Source organism: Lithobates pipiens, unplaced genomic scaffold (assembly GCF_037356315.1).
Source record: "Lithobates pipiens isolate NorthernLeopardFrog02 unplaced genomic scaffold, aLitPip1_a1.2 Scaffold_16, whole genome shotgun sequence".
Taxonomy (NCBI): Eukaryota; Metazoa; Chordata; class Amphibia; order Anura; family Ranidae; genus Lithobates; species Lithobates pipiens.
The window spans coordinates 207,170,920-207,197,047 of record NW_027507748.1 but is presented as its reverse complement, the minus strand read 5'-3'; the positions used below and the strand labels follow the sequence as shown (position 1 = coordinate 207,197,047).

Sequence of the window (26,128 nt, the reverse complement as noted above, 5' to 3'; positions counted from 1 at the left end):
CAAGGCTTAATCCAGCTTTAAACAGGGAATGTATTAACTGGGGTGTAGTTTAACATCATCCTGCGGGAAAGATAAGCTTTTTATTGGTAACATTCACCAGGCAAAGCTAAAAAACATAATACTTCTAAAAAATAATCCTGACCATGTTTTTCACTCTAAAGGGTTGTGAAAGCAATCTTCATACGCCAGTTGTATTTTTATTAAGAAGATGGAAGAGCCGCTCAACACACTGCCCGCTGTGCCAGTGCTGACTTCCTTTCTGGAAAGCAATAATGATTAGACCTCCTTGAGATTTTGTTTTGCAATTGCCTGTAGCTTTCTCATAGATGTTACATTTACACCATGTCTATCTAAAGCTACAGGTACCTTAGAAGTCTTCTAAAAAACAGTTATATTGATCAAATTACTGCTAGTGCTTAATATGTAGATTGCAAAAATTCATGTGAGCAATAATTGTTTTTAAAAAATCTTTATTGATTGATTGCACATTGTATTTGTTATCGCACACCATTTTTGTTTTACAAAATAGTGCTACAATGCTGTCATCTTGCAGATTGTGAACAGCAGGTTTAATAAATTGTATATGGTCTTAACAATCCACCTCCATGGATAAATATATACACACATAGTGAACAACAGTCTAGATTTATATGCACAATTTTTGTTATAGCTTTAATGATCAAGATGGAATGTTATGTTTGCTTGGCTATTATATATTATCACTCAGTTTTTTTTAAGTGTGTGGTTTATATTACTGTGAGTAATTCTTTATCAATCATCATACAAATTATGGCCTATTATACACAATGTGTTGCATACAAAAATACTCCATCACCAGCACAGAAAGAGGTTCTGCCTTATAATCAATTCAAACCATATTATCCATCATAAACCTCTTAGGTAAAGAAATGGATGGAACCTTTAAAAGGGGACAAGGTTTTCCGATATATACACTCTGATCAAGATCATCTTAGAATATAAATATAAAAAAACGTATTTAGTCAGAGTAAAGTCTGCTAATTTAGAACCATTTTTTGGAAGGACATTGTGTATTTAAATTCTTGGACAAGGGGAGCATATTAGAATGGTGCAAGGTTACATTTAGGTTTACAAAGAATTTTTTATTTTTTCCAATAAATCTTACTTACCAAACGTAATATATGTAATAGCCTATATTTCAGAGACTCCACATAGGTATCATTTTACTCTAATGGACCTAAAGAGAGTTTGAATGGAAAATCCCTTTTTTCTGTGCCAGTCTTTTGAAGTGACCTCACTGAAATTCCTTTACTATAATTCTTATGGAATGTCTATGTACTGCATAAAAAGCAAATGCAGGCCATTTAAAGGTAATGATACTGCAAGGTGAAGCTTCAGACTAGTTAGCTGTCTATGGAAGTTTAAATCTATTGTTTAAACAAAATATACATAAAAGGTGCCACATAAAAAAAATGAAAACAAAAAAAGCTTTTTGAACATTTTAGATATTAAATAAAAAATAAATCTGTGGTTGACATGCAACATGTCGAAGTGCTTTAGATCAGTGGTTCTCAACCTCAGTCCTCAAATACCCCCAACAGACCATGTTTTCATGTTTTCTTTTACTGGGCACAGCTGCTTTAAATCAATATCAATGACATGGTATTGATAAGAGCTATTTTATCTAAGAGAAGTTCCCAAAACATGGTCCGTTGGTGGTACTTGAAGATCGAGGTTGAGGACCACTGCTTTAGATGATGCCTTAAGGAGCACCTGTTGGCTAGACAGAGAGAAGAAGCAGATATTTTATGTGCCAAACCAATGAACTAAAGCTGAACTATTGACTATAGGGACTTCTTTCATAAAGTAAAAATAATTATGAGATACTGTTTTTTAAGGCAGTAGAGAGCCACATTTCATTTATAGGGGTTCAAAACACAAAATAGTTGATACCACTGTGTACATCAGTGAATCATTTAGTTGGCTAAGGCTGCAGCACACTGGAAGAACTACTGTTTGAGTGGGAACCTGTGACTTTTCTGCATTAGTGCAAGAAAGACTAAGGACACATAATGAGAAAAGGGCATTCCAAATAAAAATAGATTAAAAATTACATTTGTTGCTGCAGGATGAGAAGAAGAAATAAGGTATGCGATTTCAATTGGACTTTAAAATTGATGCACTATTGTATCTCATGATACATTTCCTACAAATGTTTAACATACATATTTGTGTGATATCATTTATTTGCATGAAATTGGCATTTTATCGTTGAAAGTCTTCAACGAAAGTCTACCGTTTGAGTGGGAACCTGTGATATTTCTGAGTTAGTGCAAGAATGACTAAGGACACATAATAAGAAAAGGGCATTCCAAATAAAAATAGATTCAAAATGACATGTGTTGCTACAGGATGAGGAGAAGAAATAAGGTATAAGATTTCAATTGGACTTTAAAATTGATGGACTATTGTATCTCATGATAAATGTCCTACAAATGTTTAACAAAAATATTTGTGTGCTATCATTTATTTGCATGAAATTGGCATTTTATCGTTGAAAGTCTTCATTTTTCATGAATTGGTACCTTAGCACATCTTCAGATGACTCATTTTCATGCTTTTCCTTTATACACAGCTTGCTGCCAGAAAATAAATGCATTTTAAAGCAACTCTGTTACTATTCGAAAATTGTAGGAAAAAAAAAAAAGTTTCTTGCAAAAGAAAATGGTTAATATTTCCTTTTCTGTCAGGTGCTGACTTGGATCTTGGCTCTATTCCTACACACTTCCTGGGGTTCTGGATGTTTGCTCCCACGCTGCCCTCTGTGCTTCCATCTGCTAGCCCCTATGCCATTACAGGACACAATAGTGATGTAGGGGTCGGCGAATAAAACCACAAAGCAAACGACACAGGCTTATGACTTAGCTGAAAGTTTTGAGTGCTGAAGATTCTTCAGGCAGTTGTAACTCTTGAAAAGAGGCAAGATCTGAGCCAGCGCCCAGCAGAGAGGTAAGTATTAGACATCGGTTCTACAGGCAGATTTTTCCTGGGGAAAAAAATTACAAATAGCAACACAATAATTTTAAGAAGTAATAACGTGTCCAATAATCTTTGTGCATTGCCTTTCACAGTTAAAAAAATCACACAAACGTTAAAATTATTTTAACTTATTAACTCTTACCTTTTAGATAAGTAAAAATAAAATAAAAATTAACATGAAAAGGTAATGCGTAGTAAAGTAACACGTGTTTTGCTTTGGTTAACTGAGCCTAATGTCTTAAGTGCGCAGAGTCCAGTAGAGGTATGTTCCCGGTGGCATATTTTAATATAGTAAAGACATAGAAATCATAAACGTCTGGAATGATTTAAAAAGATGAAACTGCTAAAAATTATAATTAGAAGAAATGATTTCAAAATATTGGAGGGGCTATTGAAGCTAACAAATGTCTGTTTATTTTGACATTAGATAAAATATACTTATGGCCTACTTGGCAAACAGTTAAGGGTGAGTCTGTAGCATTTTTAAATAAATACATATGAAAAATATCTTCATAGGAAAGGAATAAAGTAAAGACTGAGCAGTCTTTGCTTGAACCATTTTCTTAAAATATGCATGGAAAAACTATATACCGCCTTTATCATTCTGAAACTTGTCTTTACATATTTAGATTCCTAACAAAAATATCAATCTTAGCCAAATACATGTTAGTCATGATATCTATGGTAATATCCCTCATGGTGTCGATGATCATCCTGATAGCCATCTTCATATCCCTGGTGAGGATAACCATGGTAACCATATCCTCCATATTCATCTTCTGGGCAGCGCATTCCTAGTGACTGTTGAATAGCCATTTCCTGTCGTCTGAGCTGCATAGAGTCAATTAGATCATATACATTTACCATAGACCACATGGGTGAAGGATACCAAGATTTTACATTGCCATCTTTGCCAACCAGGAGCAAGGAGAAATATTCAGGACTGACTTGAAAGTAATTTCTTATGTCTTTCACCAAGTTAAAGGAAAGATCTTCTCTCTCAACACTGGAGCTTCCTGTGATGGTCATAAATAGTTACATGTTATCAATCTGATTAAAAGAGTAAGGTTAAAGTAGATCTTTCTGTAACAAGTCTGCATCAATACATTTCTGACATGTCACAAATTATAGCGATAGGATGTTTTAAAAAAAGCTGTACCTTTTATCACTAATGCCTTATACGCATGGTCAGAAATTCAGACAGAAAAGGTCCCATCGGATTATATTGTCAGAAAATCCAATCGTGTGTGGGCTCTATCGGAATTTTTCCATCGGAGCAGGATCTCAAATTTTCCAACAAAAAAATCATTTTGGACTTTTTCCGATCATTTGTAGAGAATTCCGATCAGACAAAGTGCCACGCATGCTCAGATCAAATTACGAGACCAATGCTATTGGCTACTAGCCACATCGTAGTCCCATCGTAACGAACGAACATCATCACGTTCCGAACGATTGGACTTTCCGAGAACTTTGTCCGACCGTGTGTATACAACACCAGTTGAGGACAAAGTACGTTGGAAAAAATCCGATGGATTTTGCGGTCGGAATGTCTGACCGTGTGTACAGGGCATTAGAGTGATGTCATACCTGGGAAACGCAGCACATTTTTTGCTGCTATTTTTGGCATATTTGTCAGGCAATAGCATATGGCAGCCTATTAACTTGAGCAGGGAAGCTGATATGTGTGAAACATTTGTGAGCACAGCCAAGAACTGCACAGGCACCAGAATTCACACGATTCATCTGAGGGCCCCTTGGGCCAGAACAGAGTTGTCGACCCTAGATAATATTGTGTTTGAACAAATATGGTGCCATCAGTATATTGATCAAAAATACCTTTTATTAATGTTTCATACATGAATTACAAACAAAAGTACAAACTATCTTTTAAAAAATATAATGGGGGGGGGGGGTAAATATAAACAATATTTTTTTTAAATTGAAGCCTGTAGTGAATTGAGAATTACATTTTCCCAAAATAAAAGTAGCTAATGAATTTTAATAAAAATACCAAGTGTTTATATATAAATTGATCCCAAGCAGCAGGTAAGCGAAGCACGTGTAGGGATGGCTGATTCTACACTATGAATTGGTTTAAGGTTATAATGAAATGGGAGAGGGAAGAAACGCTGGAAGCCATTAAGGTCCTAGCTCTTCCTATTGGACCTCCTGTATTACAACATCATTTTGAAAGAAGTGAAAATAAAAATGATTATGCTACTAAAATTCTTTAATTATATTTCCTTGATTAATTAATTAATTATGAATTAATCTTGGTCTAGGATGGAATAAAACATTCAAAAATGTTTTTAAATTGACAAAATAGGAAATTTTAACTTTTTAAATAGGCCACATGCATCCTATAATTCATCTTTTTATTCTTACCATTGATTGGGTAGAGTTCCAAAACACCACCTCCTTCAACCCCAATGCCAACCATTTTCAAAATGGCCATGTGTCGTAGTCCTAAAAAAAAAACAGTTGATATTTTACAGTTTTTACCATGTAGTTCTTCTGCTGCTAGTGATTTCCCATAATTAATAACATTACAAAGTTTATATTACGCTAGTACATATTACACATACAGTATGCACGATCAATAATAAAGGAGAAGTATGGCCAAAGCTTTTTTGGCCCTACCTCTCCTGTGGATCCCAGGAGTGCAGTTTTGTTCTGCACTCCTATAACCCATTCTCAGCCGACAGCAGGCTAAAGGCCCCTGTCAATAGATACAAATAGAAATGGGAAGGGAGGGACTTTAAAGGTGCCAATAAACTAGAAATTATAACATGTAATATAAAATATCAAATTTTATTTAATACATCAGATTTTAAAAGATGAAACAAGTACCATTTTAACCACTTGCTTACTGGGCACTTAAACCACCCTCCTGCCCAAACCAATTTTCAGCTTTCAGCGCTTTTGCTCTTTGAATGACAATTGCGCAGCCATGCAACACTGTACCCAAATTACATTTTTATACTTTTTTTTTCACACAAATAGAGCTTTCTTTTGGTGGTATTTATCACCACTGGGGTTTTTATTTTTTTCTAAAACAAACAAAAAAAAGACGGAAAAAAATAATAATCATGTTTCATAATTTGTTATAACATTTTGCAAACAGGTCATTTTTCTCCTTCGTTGATATGCGCTGATGAGGCGGAACTGATGGGCACTGATAGGCTGCACTGGTGGGCACTGATAGGCTGCACTGATGGGCACTGATAAGGTGGCACTGATAGGGACAGATAAGGCGGCACTGATGGGCCCTGATGGGTGGCACTGAAGGGCACTGATAGGTGTTACTGATAGGTATCACTGATAGATAGCACTGATGGGCACCAATCCTCTTTTTGGATACCAGTGAATATGCCACATTTGGATCAGTTTATATTCATGTTATATTATTTGTTTGTGAACATGTACATGGATCAGGATCAGGAGGTCTAGCTGTTGAGGTTCAACATGGCTATCTCTATGCTGCTGGCCTCATATATGAAATTCACTATCTGTGAGTCTGTACACTATATGTCATTTTTATAATTGTCTGCTTTGTGGCATAGATTTCATTTACATACATTGATCCATGGGTTTTCCTTGTTACACCTCAACATTGATTTCACACATTCTGCAATATGTTTGTATTATTTAACATGAACAACATTACAGTTAGCAGTCAACATCTACTTGTCCTAGCCACTAACTAAACTCAAGTCTGTTCCTGGCTAAAAGGTGCACCCTAATGGGGTTTTTCAAAACAAACAGGCAGCTCTGGTACCTTTGTGCATTCTAACTAGTGATGAGCTTTGAGTTCGAGTTGAACGTAAGCTCAATTCGAACATCGGGTGTTTTCCAGTTCGCGGAACAGCAAATTTTATGGGGTATTTATGTCAAATTTGAGTGCCTCATAATGTACTGCAAAACGGCAGTCCATTGTTGTATGATGATTAGTCAAAACATACACCTGATCTCCATGCTTTGGCCACACACAGCACACTGTTCAGCGAGAGCCATAATTGGCCAAAGGCAGGGTGTCTTTGGCCAATCATCGCTCAGGGCACTAAGTCCATGCCCCACACTATATAAGGCTGCTTACACAGCTATATATGCAGTGTAAACTGTATATTCAGTCAGTACAAGCAGTATATTTGATATATACAGTCTACTAGTGTATATATATATATATATATATATATATATATATATATATATATATATGAGCACACTCCTAAGTGAAAATGTCCAAATTGGGCCCAATTAGCCATTTTCCCTCCCTGGTGTCATGTGACTCATTAATGTTACAAGGTCTCAGGTGTGCTAAATTTGGTGTTATCACTCTCAGTCTCTCATACTGGTCACCGGAAGTTCAGCATGGCACCTCATGGCAGAGAACTTTCCAAGGATCTGAAAAAAAGAGTTGCTGCTCTACAAAATGATGGCCTAGGTTATAACAAGATTGCCAATACCCTGAAACTGAGCTGCAGCACGGTGGCCAAGACCATACAGTGGTTTAACAGGACAGGTTCCACTCAGAGGAGGCCTTGCTCTGGTCAACTAAATAAGTTGAGTGCATGTTCTCAGTGTCATATACAGAGGTTGTCTTTGGGAAATAGATGTATGAGTGCTGCCAGCATTGCTGCAGAGGTTGAAGGGGTGGGGGGGTCAGCCAGGAAGCCTCTTCTAAAGATGATGCACTAGAAAGCCCACAAACAGTTTTCTGAAGACAAGTAAACTAAGGACATGAATTAGTGGAACCATGTCTTGTGGTCTTAGAAAACGCGTAGACATGTGCAGAGTAAAATATTTCGTTTCGGAATTTCGTTTTCGTCCGAAAACTTAATTTATTTAGTTACTCCCGAAATTCGTTTTTATTTATTTTGTTTTTCGTTCAAAAATTGCATTCGTCCGAAAATCCACATGAATTACGGTCGAATCTGTCTTTGAAGGCTTATGGTGTCTGTCGAATGTATAAAGAAGATTCGATGGAGCTAGTATACAGCATACTTTAGAACCCTATTAAAGTCTATGGGACTCCAACGTTCAAAATCTAAAGTGCTAATTTTAAAGGCTAATTTGCAAGTTACTGTCCTAAAAAGTGTTTGGGGACCCGGGTCCTGCCCCAGGGGACATGTATCAATGCAAAAAAAAGTTTTAAAAACGGCCGTTTTTTCGGGAGCAGTTATTTTAATAATTAAAGGGAAACAATAAAAGTGTAATATTCCTTTAAATTTCGTAGGGGGGGGGGGGGGTTGTCTATAGTATGCCTGTGAAGGGGCGCATGTTTCTGGTGCTTAGAACTGTCCCTGCACAAAGTGTCATTTATGCAGGAAAAAAAGTCCTTTAAAATCACTCGCAGCTATTATGAATTGTCGGCTCCCGTAATACAGAGAACACTCATTGAAAGTCATTGATAAAAAAATAAATAAATAAAAAAAAAGCGTGGGGGTCCCCCAAATTCAATTACCAGGCCCTTCAGGTCTGGTATGGATATTAAGGGGAACCCTGCCTCAAATTTAAGAAAAAATTTGACGTGGAGTTCCCCCTAAATATCCATAACCAGACCCTTCAGGTCTGGTATGGATATTAAGGGGAACCCCGCGTCAAATTTTAAAAAAAATTGACGTGGGGTTCCCCCTAAAAATCCATACCAGACCCTTTATCCGAGCACGCAACCTGGCAGACCCCGCCCCCTCTGATGTAACGGAAACCTGCCTGTGTTACATCAGAGGGGTGCGGGGTCACCCATACGTCACAGGGAACCCCGGGTTTCCCCTTGCATCAGAGGGGGCGGGGTCAGGTGACGGGTGGCCCCGCCCTCCGTATATAAGAAACGTCAGCCGCCGGAATGCCTGCAGTGTCTCCTCCACGGAGACAGAAGAAGGATGTATTCGCTACGCTGGATGAGATGAGCCATCACTGGAGAGATGACCGTCCGTCGCTGGATAGCAAGAGTGGATTACCGCCGCTGGAATCTTTTTTTTATTTTTTTATTTTTAATAAAGGAATTTTTCAAAAGTGTGTTTGTTTTATTTAACCATTTTTTACACTTTCTTTGTGAAATGGTAGGGGTACTTTTGTACCCCCTTACCATTTCAAACAGGGGGGGGCGGGATCTGGGGGTCCCCTTGTTAAAGGGGGCTTCCAGATTCTGATAAGCCCCCCGCCCGCAGACCTCCACAACCACCGGCCAGGGTTGTGGGGATGAGGCCCTTGTCCTCATCAACATGGGGACAAGGTGCTTTGAGGGGTCACAGACCCCCAAAGCATCCTCCCAATGTTGAGGGCATGGTACGGTTCAGGAGGGAGGGGGGGCCACTCTCTCGTCCCCCCCTCTTTTCCTGCGGCCTGCCAGGTTGCGTGCTCGGATAAAGGGTCTGGTATGGATTTTTAGGGGGAACCCCACGTCAATTTTTTTTTTAATTTGATGCGGGGTTCCCCTTAATATCCATACCAGACCTGAAGGGTCTGGTTATGGATATTTAGGGGGAACCCCACGTCAAATTTTTTCTTAAATTTGAGGCAGGGTTCCCCTTAATATCCATACCAGACCTGAAGGGCCTGGTAATTGAATTTGGGGGACCCCCACGCTTTTTTATTTATTTATTTTTTTTATCAATGACTTTCAATGAGTGTTCTCTGTATTACGGAGCCGACAATTCATAATAGCTGCGAGTGATTTTAAAGGACTTTTTTTCCTGCATAAATGACACTTTGTGCAGGGACAGTTCTAAGCACGGGAAACATGCGCCCCTTCACAGGCATACTATAGACAACCCCCCCCCCCTACGAAATTTAAAGGAATATTACACTTTTATTGTTTCACTTTAATCATTATTAAAATAACTGCTCCCAAAAAAACGGCCGTTTTTAAAACTTTTTTTTGCATTGATACATGTCCCCTGGGGCAGGACCCGGGTCCCCAAACACTTTTTAGGACAGTAACTTGCAGAATCTTTTCTCTCTGTCAAATCTTTTTTCTCTGTCGAATATTTTCTCTATATAATCTTGGACTAATAGAGGTAAGGTTAGGCACATTCGACCACAGGTTCTATAGACAGATTGTTATTGTCAGAGTCATGTCAAATCTCCTATTCTATATCGAACTGTTGTAACAATGAAAACGAAAATAAAGCATTTATTTATGTTGGATCTTTCGTTTTTCGGATTTTGTGCTTTCGTTATCGTTTGTCAAAACGAAAACGAAAATAGCTGAAATTCGGACGAAAATGCATTCGGACGAAAACGAATGCACATGTCTAAAAACGCGTATACATCACTCCTTCAGCGCTCCTGCCCATTGAAATCAATGGGGCAGCACGGCTATACCGCCGGCAAAGTGCTGCTGCAGCAGCGCTTTGTGGTGATTTTAACCCCTTCTTGGCGGCGAATACCGCCGATAAAATGACAGTAAAGCGTCGCTAAAAATAGTGCAGTTTTACCATCGACGTCGATCCCAACCCAGTGTGAAAAAGAGGGCAAGCAGCCTCTGAAATTATATTTAACAGCAGGGACCGTTCCTGCACACAACAAGAGTAACTGTGAGGAATTACAGTGTTCTGGCACCACCAACACCTAAGGCCCAATGTTTCTGCCCCTGGGGCATGTAATTACAATTTTTTAAATAATATTTATCAACAGGGACCATTCCTGCGCCCAACAAGAATAACTGTGAGGGTTTACTGTGTTTTGCAACCACCAACACCTAAGGCCCAATTTTTCAGTATACAGTGCAGTTGTATAGTATATGTACTGTATATAGTGCCCTCAGTGTAGTATATATAATACAGTGCAGAGTATATAGTGCAGTGTACAATATAATATATAATTTAGTGTATTGAAGTGGTTAAGGGGAGCCCTATGACAGAATTAAGAATAAAACGGCATGGGTTCCCCCCATCTATACCAGGCCCTTTAGGGGACCTCCACGCAATTATTATTATTTTTTTATTGGTGTGGAGTTCACCTTAATATCCATACCACATACTGGACCTGAAATGTGATTTTTTTTATTTATATTGCTGGGATTTGGAAATACATTACAGCCGTGGCAATTTTAAATGACATTTTTTCTTTTAGAAATGTCATTTTGCTTCAATACTTTTCTAAACATGGGAAAAATGTGCTATTTTACAGGCAGACTAAAGGGTCCCCCAGGCATGATATTTAAATGAATATTTCATTTTTATTGTTTCACTTTAAGCATTCTTAAAATCACTGCTCTTGAAAAACGTCCGTTTTAAAAACTTTTTTTTTGCATTGATACATGTCCCCTGGGGCAGTACATATAAGCCTTTAAAATTAGCAATTTTGATTTTTCACATTCGTGTCCTATAGACTTTAACGGTGTTCGCACAAATTTTTTGTCTGTTCACAAGTTCTGCTGCGAACCGAACTGGGGGGGAGGGGAATATTCGGCTCATCCCTACTTCTAACAGCAGTTAGAATTTTTACCCAGCAGCAGACTCTCACAACAGAGAGAAAGTGAGAGAGAAAACATCAATCATCTCACAAAAAGGCATGTTGACAGCTAAGACCAATTAATGAGGTCCGGATAACAGGTAAAATATGGACATAGGACTTAAAGTGGAAGAAAAGATTAACTATAATTATTCTTAAAATGCTCCATCACTCATCTTCCTATCTATCCTGCCTAACCTGTTTAAAAAAAAAGATGTGTTGCTTTCCTCATTTTAACCCATTCCTGTCTGGTCACGTGATCCCACAGCTCCAGCTTCCCTGTGACAGTGACCAGCTGCTGATTGGAGAGGAAAGAACACCGACAACGGCTGGACCATGGGAACCGAGGATGATGTAATTTCTCCAGGAATTTACAGTCATTGTCAAGAACTCCCTTACAGAGAGCTACAGGTATGTGTTTAGACTGGAGCAGAAAGAAAATAGGTAAGTAGGAGGAGGGGGAGGGATCATTTTTAGGAATAGTCCGAGGTAGGCTTTTCTTCCACTTTAGGACTTTATCCCACACAAAGCACTCCGAGACAGAACTTATTATTTCATAGCAGACACAAAGTTCCCCTCCATGCATAGAAAGAGAGAGAGTGCAGCATAGGCCCCATATGACATTTATGTTTAGTAATGTAGAATCCTATCACTATCTGCTTTTGGAGATCTTCTGTGTAAATGCAAGAGTCTACTGTTCTTTCACATTGCTCTTATGAAGTTTATGATGTAGGATGTGATATATCCCTGTATCTGCTTTTGGGAACAGATATATTGTATGCAAATGCAAGAAACTATCTGATCGTCCTTGCATATTGCTTACATTTTTAATAAGTTCTGCTTTTTGCAGCTATAGTAATAAGGCAGAGAGTTAGAGCTTGTTTTTTTTAGTCCATGTTTCCTGTTTTAGGGGGGCAGAGCCAAACTCTTTCATGTATTTTGCTCCAGGTATTTAGCCCCAACAATTTCCATACAGTATATATCATACATTTTCATCAGTCCCTGCCCTTAAAAAGCCTACAATCTTCCTTACATTACATAAATGGATATAAGCTGCATTTAGCCCACTAACCAACCAGCATGGAAACACATAAAGGCACAGAACAATCTTCATGAGGGTAGTGTCATTGCTGGGATTCAAACCATTAGCCTTTGTGTTCCAGGCAGAAGTGCTAACCACGGAGCCACTATGCTAACCTGGGACTATTTTTTCCTTAATTATTGTTAGCTTCAGTTTATAGTCTTTTAAAGCGACCTGATTTGCAACAGCATTTTCTTCTAAAACATAGTCAGATGGAAAAATATGCACTGTATAAAATGTGGTTTAAATGCCATTTGTCAGATCTCATAATCTTGTAATATTGTTCTTCCAAGAGCTGCATGCAGTGTCTGAAAATGATATTGTGCATTAGTGTGGTATAAAAGTTACTGGATCATTGCCTGCCTCCTTACACTTCTTATCCTGCTGCTACTCTGTTTGAACAAGAAGCTATCCATTCATCCTGTAATTGTGAATCAGGTAATGACACACAAAAAAAGCAAAGCAAAATTGTCAGGGCTGGGCTCAGCCCTTCCTTCTCTGAGCTGGCCGCTCAGTCCTTCTTACTTAAGCCGTCCAGCCCAGATGATCTCTGCCTTCACCTGGTCAACATCACAGAGTTTCTCTCCTGCGTGCCTGTTAAAGACTTGCTTGGCTGACGATCCTTCTAGCTCCAGATCCTGCTTGCTGTTCCACTATGCTGATTCCTGGAATTCTGTCCGATTACCAAACTTTGGCTTTGTTTTGACTATGTTTGTTCTATTTACCTTTATTATTAAACAAGTGTGATTTAACTGTGCTTCTGTCTCGTTCTGATTCATGGTTTCTGATACTGCTTTAAGGGATTAGTTAATTAGCTCAATTTGTGTTTCTGGTTACAGATGTATTGTTAGAGTAATATGAGCAGGAGGGGGGAACCTCCTCTTCAACTGTATATAAGACTGTAGTCTTGTTCTAATAAACAGTCCATGGTGAGCAACCAAACGAGTATTGTCTTGGTTGTGGTTGTCAGCGGTTGGAATATCTGATATCTATATTCAGACTGGAAGGAAGTGCTATATGACAGAAGCACTCAAGCGGAGTGTGGGACCTTCCATTACACAGCATTACTGAGAAATACTTAGTGACTTACATAGGAAGAAGAAATGGCACTTTTTGCATGTAATTTATGAGCGGTTGGCTCATGCATTTGGGATGGAAAGCCTCTTCCTGCAACTTGCAGCCTGGAAAGTCTGGGTGTTAGGCTGGATGACCGCTTAGATGAGGAAGTGGGAACCAACAAGATGGTGGAGAGCTTCTTGTGGGATGCAGAGCTGGCCAGAATTGATCGGTCTGCTCTGCATCCATTTTAACTGTCAAAATGTGCATTGCCATTTGTCTTTTCACCACAATAAATCGGTTAATATACTACACTCAGATTGCGTACTGCTCTTCTTATCTATTGTGTACAACTGGACATAATGTTAACTGTGGACACAGCGTGTCACAGATTGTGCTGCTGCCCTGCCCCTAGGGCAGCACTCCTGCCCATCCAGTATTTTTTGAATAGGCATCTGTTGCCCCATTGCAGAATTATCTCATTCATGTTCTGTTCCATAGTCAATCATTACATGAGAGGAAATCCCAGGAAATTAGGGGAATTCCTTGGGGACACCCAGGTCACCAGAACTAGTGCCCCAATTGGAAAATGTCCCCTATATTACTTTTCTGGGGACAAACTAAATAGCTGGATTTTCTTTTACGTTCAATTTCAATTAAAATGGTAAACAGGACAAATAGAGAGGCTGTTGCTCCCAAATAGGGGCACAGACAGCAATGAAAACTAACAAGTGTTCTAATCCCTCTATACTCTATCCAAAACAAAAAAGGTTTGCCTTTAGGTATACTTTAAGCACACTACTGTTTTCAAGAGAGACCTACTTCATGTGGCAGTCTCTTTGTCTGTTCCTGCACCATGCTGATCTACTCACTCTGTCTCTCCTTGCTCCCGCTACCTCTTCAGAAAGCTTCCTCCAACTTGTTATGTGGTAGGATCTTTCCAGGCCAGCCACCTGAGCCCTGACCCGAGGTAGAGCCCCTCCCTGTCAGGGGCCCTCCAAGGGCCACTGACAGACTCCCTCAGTACTCCATCTCCATCTTCCACCTGACTCCCCTGCTGGCAGACTCATGTCTATTTTAAGGGCTCAATTAATTCCCTGCCAGCCCCACTCCCTGGGGATTGGCTAAGGGCCCCTAAATATGCAAGGCAACCCTCCTAGCTTCCGCCCACTTATTTCTAGAATAATCTCCAACATTCTAGAACCAGGGGAGGCACATAAATATCTATGCAGCACAGCAAAATATTCATAGAATCCTATTGGAGCGTTTAGGGTAACTTTCCACTGATTTCAATGCACCAGATGCAGCACCTCTGAAGAGACTGAAGTATCGCTAGGCAAACAGATAAGAATAGCAGTGCACAGTCTGAGTGTAGTATATTAACAGGTTCATTGTGGTGAAAAGACAAATGACAACTCACATTGTGGTTTATTTACTTAAGCGGTAGAGTGCAAAATTAGGCTTATATTTGCATAGAAACCAGTCAGATTCCAGATTTTATTGCCAAAGCCTAATTGAACAAGCTGAGAACTTCTTGTGGGGTACAGAGCAGGCCAGAAGTGATCGGTGTGCACTGCACCTGATTTTAACTGTCACAATGTGCGTTGCCATTTGTCTTTTCACCACAATAAATCTTTTAGTATACTACACTCAGATATTGTACTGCTGTTCTTCTTATCTATTATGTACAACTGACATGTGGATATAATCTGTATGGTGGACACAGCGGGTCACAGATCATGTCGCTGCCTGGCCCCTAGGGCAGCGCTCCCGCCCGCCCATCATTTTCGAATGGAGGGGGTTGTTTAAAGTCTCATGGCTTTCTATCTCTTTTAGGCTTGTACCCCTGCATTTAACGATTTGCATATTTTTGCTTAGAAATTCCTCAAAATACCCTTTTGTTTGGATAAAAGTGCTGCGTACTTCCCTCGCACTCCAATACTCTGTGCTGGCAAAGCTGAGTCAAATTCTTTAGCACAGACTTTTTATTGCAAAGAAGGGGAGGGTTGTGCTTTACCAGGGCTGTTGCAAAATATAGAGTGCATTCTAAAACTTGCCATAAACTGGTTCCTGATGATATAGCGGAAATACGCTCAGTGAGTGACCCTGTCTGCTCCTCCCGCCCTACATTACTCAATTGAAAAATTAAAGTAGCCAGGAGAAAATTGTCAGCTGAACATCACCTGCATCTAATTAGGCACTGTTTGGGTATTTTGATAGCTGATGGGCATGGTTGTCAGAATACAGTAGCCACAGCGAGATGTCCATGCTTATTATGTAGCATGGATGAAGGAATTTGCAAGCTTAACTCTGGTACCTTCTCCCTCACACCTTGCTGTGGTTCCTCCTGCCAGTTCATGTTTCCTTGTGTTCTGTAGTGGTGGTAGGGACCAATGGGCTCATAGCAGGTAAACCTGATAAAGGTTCCAACCTTTCTCTACTGTATCAAACAAAAGTTTTATTTGTTTTTTTGTTTGTGTCTCTGTGGGAGCAATTAGCCATCCCCAATTCACACAAGGAATGGAAGCGAGGGCACATCTTCTTTAAAGTGGATGTAAACCCAATGTCATCCTTTCTAATCTACTGCCATAGGGGTTATCTAGAAGGATATACATGCCTCCTGCATGTATCTTTACCTGTCGAATGTGTCCCCTCTGTCTGTTATGAGACCCGAAAAACTACATATTCTGTGGGTGGGTCTGTTGACTGGAGCTCGGTGGGTGGAGTTGTGATGTCAGACTCCCCGCCCACCTCTACACTCCCCTTGTCAATATGCATATTCTCCTGTGTATTTCTTACACTGAACTTCTGCTATGATCTCTAACATCCAGTGAAAATACAGGAAAGTAACCACATGACTTCAGCATGCCCAACCATGCTGAGGTGGGGGACATCCAATTCTGGCAGAGCAGCAGAAGAAAGGAGTGGGGAGGGAATTAAAAAAATAATGCATGCCTCTTAGGCTAGTGCATGAGATATGTAAATCACCTGTCACTCACAGCAAGGGGGAGGATTTGACAAAGTTTTTCTCTGTTTGTCAAGAATTATCTGACTGAACAATAAAAGATGATTGCTCAGAGATGGATTAACTCTTTGTGGCAAGACTGGGCTCAAATGATAGGAAATCTTATACTCTACATCAGTGATTCTCAACTAGGGTTCCTCCAGAGGTTGCTAGGGGTTCCTTTAGCATTGGGCCATTTCTGCCTCACGGATAAGTCCACACTGACACCATTGATTTTTTTAGCTATCTGTAAGGAGGTAATTCTTCCCAATGACCACAAGTGTAAGGACCATTCTTCCCACTGACCATCACACTAATGTATCATGAGTTGTAGATTTCAAATTTTTAGCAGGGGTTCCCCGAGACTGAAACGGGTTCCTCTGTGTTGAAAAGGTTGAGAAAGGCTGCTCTACATTATGACATCACAGATTTACATTCACTAAATCAGGGAACAAAGCAACATTATTTTCTTCTCATTCTTCACATTTTTACAAAAAAAAAAAAAAAAACAGCCCACATATTATAAATTAGGTTTCTGTGTAATCTTTTTATATAGTGTTGAAGTTTAGTGTAGCCATTAGGTGGAGATGTTGCCTTTGTTTAAAAGTAACGATCAGAAGCAAGGTTTTTCATGCATGTATAGTGAATATTCAGTGATATTCGCGATAAACATGCCACAGTACCAATCACTGAATAAGTCACATAGTTACATAGTTGTATGGGTTAAAAAAAGACACGTCTAGCAAGTTCAACAGATAGAAAAAATAAAAAAATGAAAAAACTTGCATCCTCAGAACTGTAAACCCACAGTTATTCCAGAGGAAGGCAAACAAATTCTTATAAAGCATGATCCAGTTTGGAACATAACATTCCTGCCTGATCCTCAAAGGTAATTGGATTCCCCCTAGATCAACAAATCATGGTGTTATTTCCTATTAATAGTAGTACAGTCATATTTTGTGCATTTGGAAACACATACAACTTTTTTTTTTAAAGCAATTTTGAACATATTCCCGTGGAAGGGAGTCAAACCTTTTTTCCTCCCAGACACAAAGAGTGTTCAAATTGTGTTTTGCAGTGACCTCAAAGTGAATGACTTTTCAAGCTTACCATATAGGCCATATAATTATCTTTTATAATTAAAGCAGAGTTTCACCCAAAAGTGGAACTTCTGCTTTAAGCACTCCTCCCCCCTGACATGCCACATTTGGCATTACATTTTTTGAGTGTGTACCCTCTTTTTAGTGGGACTTCCTGTCCCACTTCCTCCTTCCTGTCCTCGGCCGCCTAGGCGACTTCTCCTCTCGCCCTAGGCGGCCGCTCCCTGCTAGCGATCTTCTGGGACACAACACAGGTCTCAGAAGGCCAATAGCAGAGTGCAGCGCGACTCGTGCATTCGTAGTGCGCGCCCGGCTATGAAGCCATAAGCTGTCATGACTGGGTGCCCACAGTATCAATGGAGGCACCGAGGAGAGGAGGGGGAGAAGGAGCGAGTCTCCGGGCGGTCGCATCGCTGGACTTTGGGACAGGTAAGTGTCGGTTTATTAAAAGTCAGCAGCTATGCTTTATTAGCCGCTGACTTTTAATAAACTAAAAAAACGGGTGGAGCTCCGCTTTGAATGAAAATAAGATTTTTTTTTTTAGATTGGATGGAAGGGGTCAGGGCTCAATTATCCAATAATATTGAACACGGCTATATATTTATCTCCTCCTACCTTTGGCATAATTGTGTCAGCTGCCACTGCCACTGTTTTGGAATGAAACTACCTGTATTTTAAAGCCTAGTACACACTATTAGAAAACCGGACGTAAATATCCTTATTTAGAATGATTGTTCGATTTTCTGTCCATTAGTACATTGCTTTCTAGAGCCAATATGGACTGGTCAGATGAAAATTTCGAAAGAGACATGCCTTGGATCCACCTTAATACCAGACCTGAAGGATCTAGTATGAATTAAGGGGCAACCTCCAAGCCATTTTTTAAAATCTTTTACCATCCCCAATTCCTTGCCTTTCATGTAAGTGAATGGGGACATCACTAGTTGTTAAGGACTCAACAGTGCACAGATTTCCTTAACCACTATTGTCACTGGGAAGCTACTATGCATAGTAGGGCAGGTAACTTGTGTTCGGACCGAACCTTAAAGTGGATGTAAACCCGATTCATGAAATTTGAGCTGACCACATATATCTGCAGTGTTTTGTTATCTCTCTTCAAAGCACTATGTCCCTTAGCTTTCTCCTGCCTCATTCTTCTGTTATCAGCATGAGAACGTCTAACAAGCTTTCTGACACAGGAGATAAAAGCAGCCTGAGTTGTGTGTTGGGGATGCTATAAATAGATCAGTAGAGTGCTGAACGATTCAACAAACAGAACTGAAAGTCTCTCCCTATGAGGAGAGGGGGTGTGTGCCTTTCCTCCAATAAGCTGTCTTGGCTGTATGCCCAGGCTTTACTGCAGTGTTGAACAGGAAGAAAAAATCTCCTAACGTGATCTGAACTCTCTAAACAGTATATAAAGCTGAGGACAGCAGATATACATGTAAAACTTATGTAGGGAGATGTGTTTCATCTCTGTGTATCACCCGAGGCTATTCACTTCACTGGGTATATGTGAGGGTTTACATCCACTTTAAAGCGGTTTTACATTTTCTGCATTAGGGTAATAAACTTCCTCTCTCACTCCTCATTGGCTCAGACACAGCAGCGCGAGCTATTGGCACAGCCAGTGAGGAGGGAGCCGGGGACAAGGCCATGCCCCTCTCTTTGTGTCTTATGGACACGCAGCTTGGGGCTCAGGAGCGAGCACATGCAAGTGCTCTCAAAACAGGCAGGCTGCTATGGGGACACTTGGTGTGGGGAGGAGCCAGGAGCGCCGGCGGGGGACCAGAGAGGAAGGAGTATCAGGGCTGCACTGAGGAGGTAAGTATAACATGTTTGCTATTTTTTAAATAAGCTCTTGTCTGAGGAGCTAGCATACTGAAATCTGGTCACTCCCAAACTGAGAACAGATTAGAATAGAGATCTACTGTGAGCATGGCCCTTTGTCTGGGAAAGATTCAGTGCCCTGCTACATAAACATTCTGATAACAGCAGCTTTGCTGGATATACCTGTATGCAGTATCTGGATAGCTTTATCTGAATATGCCTATATACAGTATATGGAATGTTTTGATTTTATGTATATAAGAAATACAGGAATGCACTTCATAATAATAAGCATGTTACAGATATCATCAGTGTTGCGTGTTAAGAAAGTGAATTCTGTTTTGCTGGGCTAACCCCCTTTAGCATGAAATATCAGTGTAAACTAGCTGTAAGCTTACTTTACAAAAGTTATATTATGCTGGAATATAATTCAGTGATTTACAGAGAACATAACCCAGCGGTCATGACCTTTTATAGAACTTTTTTTATGTCAGTGGAAAGATTTCTGTTTATTGTTTTGTCACTGTGACAATAAATTAAGGAAAATCTACGTAAAGAGGAGTTCCCCTTAAAAATAAAAAAATAAAAGTCAGCAGCTACAAATACTGCAGCTACTGACTTTTAATAATCGGAACTTACCTGTCCCAGGGTCCAGCGATGCGGGGGAACGAAGCCCCGCTCATTCCCCCCACCGCTCGGCGGCGCCAGCATTCTCACTGTGGCTTCACAGCCGGGCACCCACTGCGCATGCGTGAGCGGCGCAGCACGCCGTGATTGGCCGCACAGTCATCTGGGACCTGTCACGTGTCCCAGATGACTGACAGGAAGGAGGGGGAAGAGCTGAGCCCTTCCTGCACCAAGGGGAAGTGATGTCACCTGCCCAGGCACTGAAGGAGGTAGACTACGAGGGGCCCCCTAGCAACAGGCATTTAGAGGTGAGTTAAAAAATAAATTACAAATGTTTTTTTTTTTTTCCTTTTTAGGAATTTTAATGATTTCTTTTTTTTTCTGTGGAACCCCACTTTAATGAGGACACATATAGTAATAAAAATATGAGAAGAATTTCCTACTTTTAAAAAACCCTCTGTTACATGTTGTAAACCTTTCCTTATTCTTCTAGAAATACAAAGTTCCTATCACTTTTTGTTTTAAGTGACCACTGAACAAAAATGGGTACAACACAGTAATTAAAGGAGAAGTATAGCAAACGCGTTTTTGGCTATACCTTACCTATGGGTCACAGGAGTGCAGTTCATTCTACACTCTTGTGACTCATTTTTAGCCGACAGTGGGCTAACGTAACAGACCTAGTCCAGGCTCTGAAAACAGTAGCCTTGACCGGAAGCTGGCTCAGCCACTCAGTTAACTGCTGAGAGGCTGAGCCAGCCGCTCCTACCCCTTCCACAGCACAGTGCTTGAGTGAGAGCTGGAGGGGCAGAGCAGAGAGCTAGCACCTCCCTCTAAGTGCACAGGAGCCAGAACTAGAGAGGAGGCATTGGGTATCAATCTACGCTGAGAGTATTGACTGTCAGGGCACATTGAGAACAACACAGGAAACATCATTGGGTGGTATACATCCACCTCAATGTTGATTTGCACCAAAACCACTGGGGACCAGCAAAATTGGACTACTGGTTGGTGACCACTGGGATACAATATATATCAGAAGTTGAGGCGAATGTGTGCACGGATTTATCCCACACGTTACCTAAGGTCCCATGGGCACAACCTTAAAATGTCTCCTGGCATTCCAGAGTGCCCACTTGCATACATGTGTTACTACAATATGTAGAATGTAATTGTGCCATTAAAAATAAAACATAAAAAAGCATAGAAGCCTGGTAACAATAATAAAACAAAAAAGCTATTTAGTGATTGTTGTTTGAGTCCTTTTTATTAATTTGCAGAAGAATAATATTTATCCTGCTTGCTACATAATGGCCTGTATTTAGGCCTCTGCATGTTTGTATTCTAACTTTGGCACAATGTCAGGTTTATTTGACATTTCAGTGCAAAGGGCACTGACGTGCAGTGTGAAGTTAATGTTCAGATTTCATCACTCCAGTGTTGCCAAACCAGTTGATTTGTGATTTTATAAATGTAGAAATCATTTTATTTGCAAGTTAAAGTAGAGCTGCACTTTCCGTTAGACTTACAGCGCTATACACAGATCTTGAGTTGTCGATTAAATTATAAATGGGCACCTTTCCAGATCTGCAAAACCTTCATAAAGCCTAAGGACATTTGAAGAAAAAAAAAGGTATGTATATGCAAAAACAAATAAAACGAAGTGAGGGAAGTAAAGAGCCTGGAAACTAGGCTTTGAATAAACGCAATGTGTATGCCACCAGCTTCATCCCGGACCCATTCTATTGAAGCAGCAATTTTATGCATATGCTCTTGTCTGTTCAATATGATTCCAGCATTTTAAAGGATCTCCCTGTTAGAAAAGAAATGTGCTCTTTTCCATCATTCCAGGCAATAATATATGTCTGGAAAACATATGGGTTTTGGGATAACCGCTTGTTGGGCAGGCAGCCAGGAAAAAGAAACGAAGTCATCAGCTGTTGAGATGAATTGTTTTAAAGTTGACCCTTGTCTAAAGTCACTTACTTTGCCAAAAACCCATCATAAAAAAAAAAAATGATAAAATGAAAGTCTTACCTAGAGATACAGGTACAATATATTACTGTTTTGTCTTTTATCTTTTTTAATACTGTGAGATGAGATTTTGTGGTGTACCTCACACATCTAGAAAGCAATGGGTAGCAGATAGGGATCAGCAGAGAAGTGAAATTCTGGTTCATTAGAGGTCCTTGTAAATTAGCATTTTCTTTCATGGTAAACATTTCTATTAAAAGCACCATGTCTCCTCACTTTTCTCTTTTGGTCTGATGCAAAATTATCAGTGGATGAACAGAAGAATGAAACAAAATGAGGAAATGTTATTAGAATTTTTAGGCATTGAGGGTTTGTGTTGACTGCTCTAACCCTGGTGCCCTAGGCACCATCCCACAAGCACTTCAGTGGTAAATACAGCGTTGTTTATCCTCCTTTCCAGAATAATATGAGAGATATGCTGACTTTCTTCTATACATATGGCAACCTGTTTGTTATTTAGCATTAGGCTGATGTGTTTGGGACGGGGCAAGGAAAACATGTCCTAAGGCAACATCGGGTGCTGGTGGACCTTTCTTAGCCCCTGTACACACGGTCGGAGATTTCGATAACCAAATCCGTCGGATTTTGTCCGTCGGATTTTGTCCGTCGGATCTTGTCCGAAACTGTTGCATACACACGGTCGGACTAAGTTGACGAAAAATCCGATCTTTCAGAACGTGATGACGTAATTTTATTACGATGGGACTACATTCAGGCTAGTAGCCAATAGCTTTGATGTAGGAATTTGATCTGAGCATGCGTGGCATTTGGTCCGATCAAAATTCTCTACACATGATCGGAGTATGTCCGATCGAACCAGTTGGTCGGAAAATATTTCCACAACAAGTTGGAAAATTGGGTCCGACGGATATTCCGAAGGAATCAGTCCGATGCATACCACACACAGTCGCATTATCCGACAACACGGTCCGATAGGACACATTCCGACGGATTCTCCGATCGTGTGTACAAGGGCTAATAGGAATACCTATTAGGAATACCTATTAATAGCCTGGTAGCTATTGGGGGTAAGCCATGGTTACTATTTTATTTTTGGAATAAAGTAAACCTTTTTAGACATGCTGCCTTGCTAATCTTCTGCAAATGCTAGTTGCCTTGCTACTATGCTAACCCACTTGACTTATCTGGAATTCGTTTTTAGATCAGGAAAGCAAAAAAAACATTATATACAGTATGTGCAGTAGGACTCTTTTGTAGGGGATTTTGTAGTGGATATATCAAAGACATATCACTACATATATACGTAAATGGCCCCTACCGACTACCCTGGGTGTATTTCTTTAACTGCTTGCCGTCCAGTGCACGATGATGTATGTCTGCATAATGGCACGGCTGCGCAAATGGGCGTACCTGTATGTCCCCTTTAGGACGCGTGGGTGCACATGCCCACCGCGTACTCCGTGCCCGTGGGTCCCACGGACTTGGTGTCCGTCAGTGTCCCGCGATCATGTCATCTGAGCAGCAGAATGGGGAAATGCAAACATGGCATTTCCCTGTTCTGCCTAGCAATATGACAGAGATCTACTGCCCCCTGTCATCAGGAGGAGTATCTCTGTCATGTTGTAGTGAGCCCATCCCCCCTACAGTTAGAATCACTCCCTAGGACACACGTAACCCCTTGATTGCCCCCTAGTGTTTTACCCCTTCCCTGCCAGTGTAATTTACACAGTAATCAGTGCATTTTTATAGCACTGATCGCTGTATAAATGACAATGGTCCCAAAATAGTGTCAAAAGTGTCCGATGTGTCCACCATAATGTCGCAGTCACGATACAAATCGCAGATCGCCGCCATTACTAATAAAAAAAATAATAATAAAAATGTCATAAATCTGTCCCCTATTTTGTAGACACTATAACTTTTGAGCAAACCAATCAATATACGCTTATTGTGATTTTTTTTTTTTACCAACAATATGTAGAAGAATACATATCGGCCTAACATTTTTTTTTTTTTTTTTTTTTTTGGGGGGATATTTATTTTAGCAAAAAGTAAAAAAAGATATTGCTTTTTTTTTTTAAATTGTGGCTATATTTTTGTTTATAGCTCAAAATATAAATACTGCACAGGTGATCAAATGCCACCAAAAGCAAGCTCTATTTGTGGGGAAAAAAGGACATCAATTTTGTTTGGGTTCAACATTGCGTGACCACTCAATTGTCAGTTAAAGCGACGCAGTGCCATATCACAAAAAGTGCTCTGGTCAGGAAGGGGGCCAATTCTTCTGGGGCTGAAGCGGTTAAGGGGTGTATATGATCCCCATATGCTGACATACCTGGGTGTATTTTACCCCTGTCTTTCTGTATTTCATTCTAGAACTCCCATCCCATGAGGAAGCACCAAGCGAAATGTGTTGAGACCTTCAACTCCTCCACAGCCAACATCTTGATCAATATATTGTTGTGCTATATGTCCATAATTTTTTGAGGTCTGAGGAGGATCTCCCAAAATGACACTCTGATTTAATACAAATACATACTGTAGATGTTTTTTTTTAAGGGGTTGCTCACAGGAGTTGTGTATATACATTATGTGCATACTTTATTTTTGAGTGGATTATTATTAGTTTTTTGTTTGGTTTCTTTGCCTTTCAATATAGCAACTATGTATAAGATATATCCATTGTAAAGTGATTGTCAAGGTTATTTTTATTTGTTTTGTAATAACATGTTATACTTACCTACTTACCTTCTCAGAGGAACCCACAACATTCTCGGATACCCCCCCCCCCCATCAGCGCTTCTGACTCCTCCTGTCTTTCAAGTGCTCCTATAGCAAGCCACTTGCTATATGGGGGGCTGTGTGCCTCTATTGACACACACAGTATGACTTGGGCCTGCCCCCTGCTCTTTCCTCACAGAATTTAATTGACAGCAGCAAGAGCCATAAGAGCCCTGTGAGGAAGTAGAGAAAGAGCAGGCACCACTCTGGAGCGAGATTGGGCTCAGGTATGTATTCGGGGGGGGGGGGGGGGGGGGGTTATTCAGAGAATGCATTAAATTGATTGTAAAGTCTGTTTTTTTTTCTCTAAAAATAACAAACATGTTGTACTTGCTCTATGCAGTGGTTTTGCAGCACAGCGCAGCCCAGATCCTCCTCTACTTGGGTCCCTCTTCGGCTCTCCTGACCCCTCCCTCCTGTTGAGTGCCCCCACAGCAAGCAGCTTGCTATGTGGGCACCCAAGCCGATTCACAGCTCCCGGAGTCCATTCGGACACAGAGTCCCGTTTGGCCCCTGCTTATTAGTATAGGAATGTGGTGGTAAGAGTTTGTATATCCCTGGCATTTCCCAAGTCAATTTCAGAAAGCCTTATCAAAATGCTTGTTCTGGGTGTGTGATTCAAAGCAGAGAGCCATTGGAATTGCCAGCAAACTTACATATGTAGAATGAGAAGTCAGCAATGGCAGTCTCAATTTTTCTTTCAGGAAAGGTTTACTTTAAACACGGTAGAAACAATAAAGCAAAAAAAGAAGAAAGAACTTTGGGATGTATATACATATATATTTAGGTCCATATAAATCAACCAAGACCATATCAGATCTGACCTAGCTAATTCACATATCTTGTTCTAGAAACAACACAATGGGGGTTACTTACAAAAGGCAAATCCACTTTGCACTGCAAGTGCACTCGCTCTAAATCTAAGAGGTAGATCTGAAATGAGTGGAAGCTCTGCTGATTTTATTATCCAATCATGTGCAAGCTAAAATGCTGTTTTTTATTTTCCTTGCATGTCCCCCTCGGATCTACAGTGACTTTACTTCCAAGTGCACTTGCAGTGCAAAGTGGATTTTCCTATAGTAAATAACCCCCAATGCTAGGAATTTTAACCTCACCTTATCTATAAAAAGTATGATCCAATGTTCCTTTATGGGAACAAAAATAAATAAATTGGCA

At 40.2% G+C, this 26,128-nt stretch overlaps 1 protein-coding gene across 1 annotated transcript in view; it reads right to left on the bottom strand.

Moving 5' to 3' along the window:
- Positions 1–453: 453 nt before the first annotated feature.
- Positions 454–26,128, bottom strand: part of CCDC80 (coiled-coil domain containing 80) — a 218,073-nt gene continuing 192,398 nt past the window's right edge. The window contains exons 7-8 of the mRNA XM_077480931.1: positions 5,407–5,487; positions 454–4,034 (exon numbers count right to left, since the gene is read on the bottom strand). Coding sequence (XP_077337057.1) covers positions 3,685–4,034; positions 5,407–5,487 — 431 coding nt within the window. The 3' untranslated portion in view covers positions 454–3,684. The remainder of the gene's footprint in view (positions 4,035–5,406; positions 5,488–26,128) is intronic.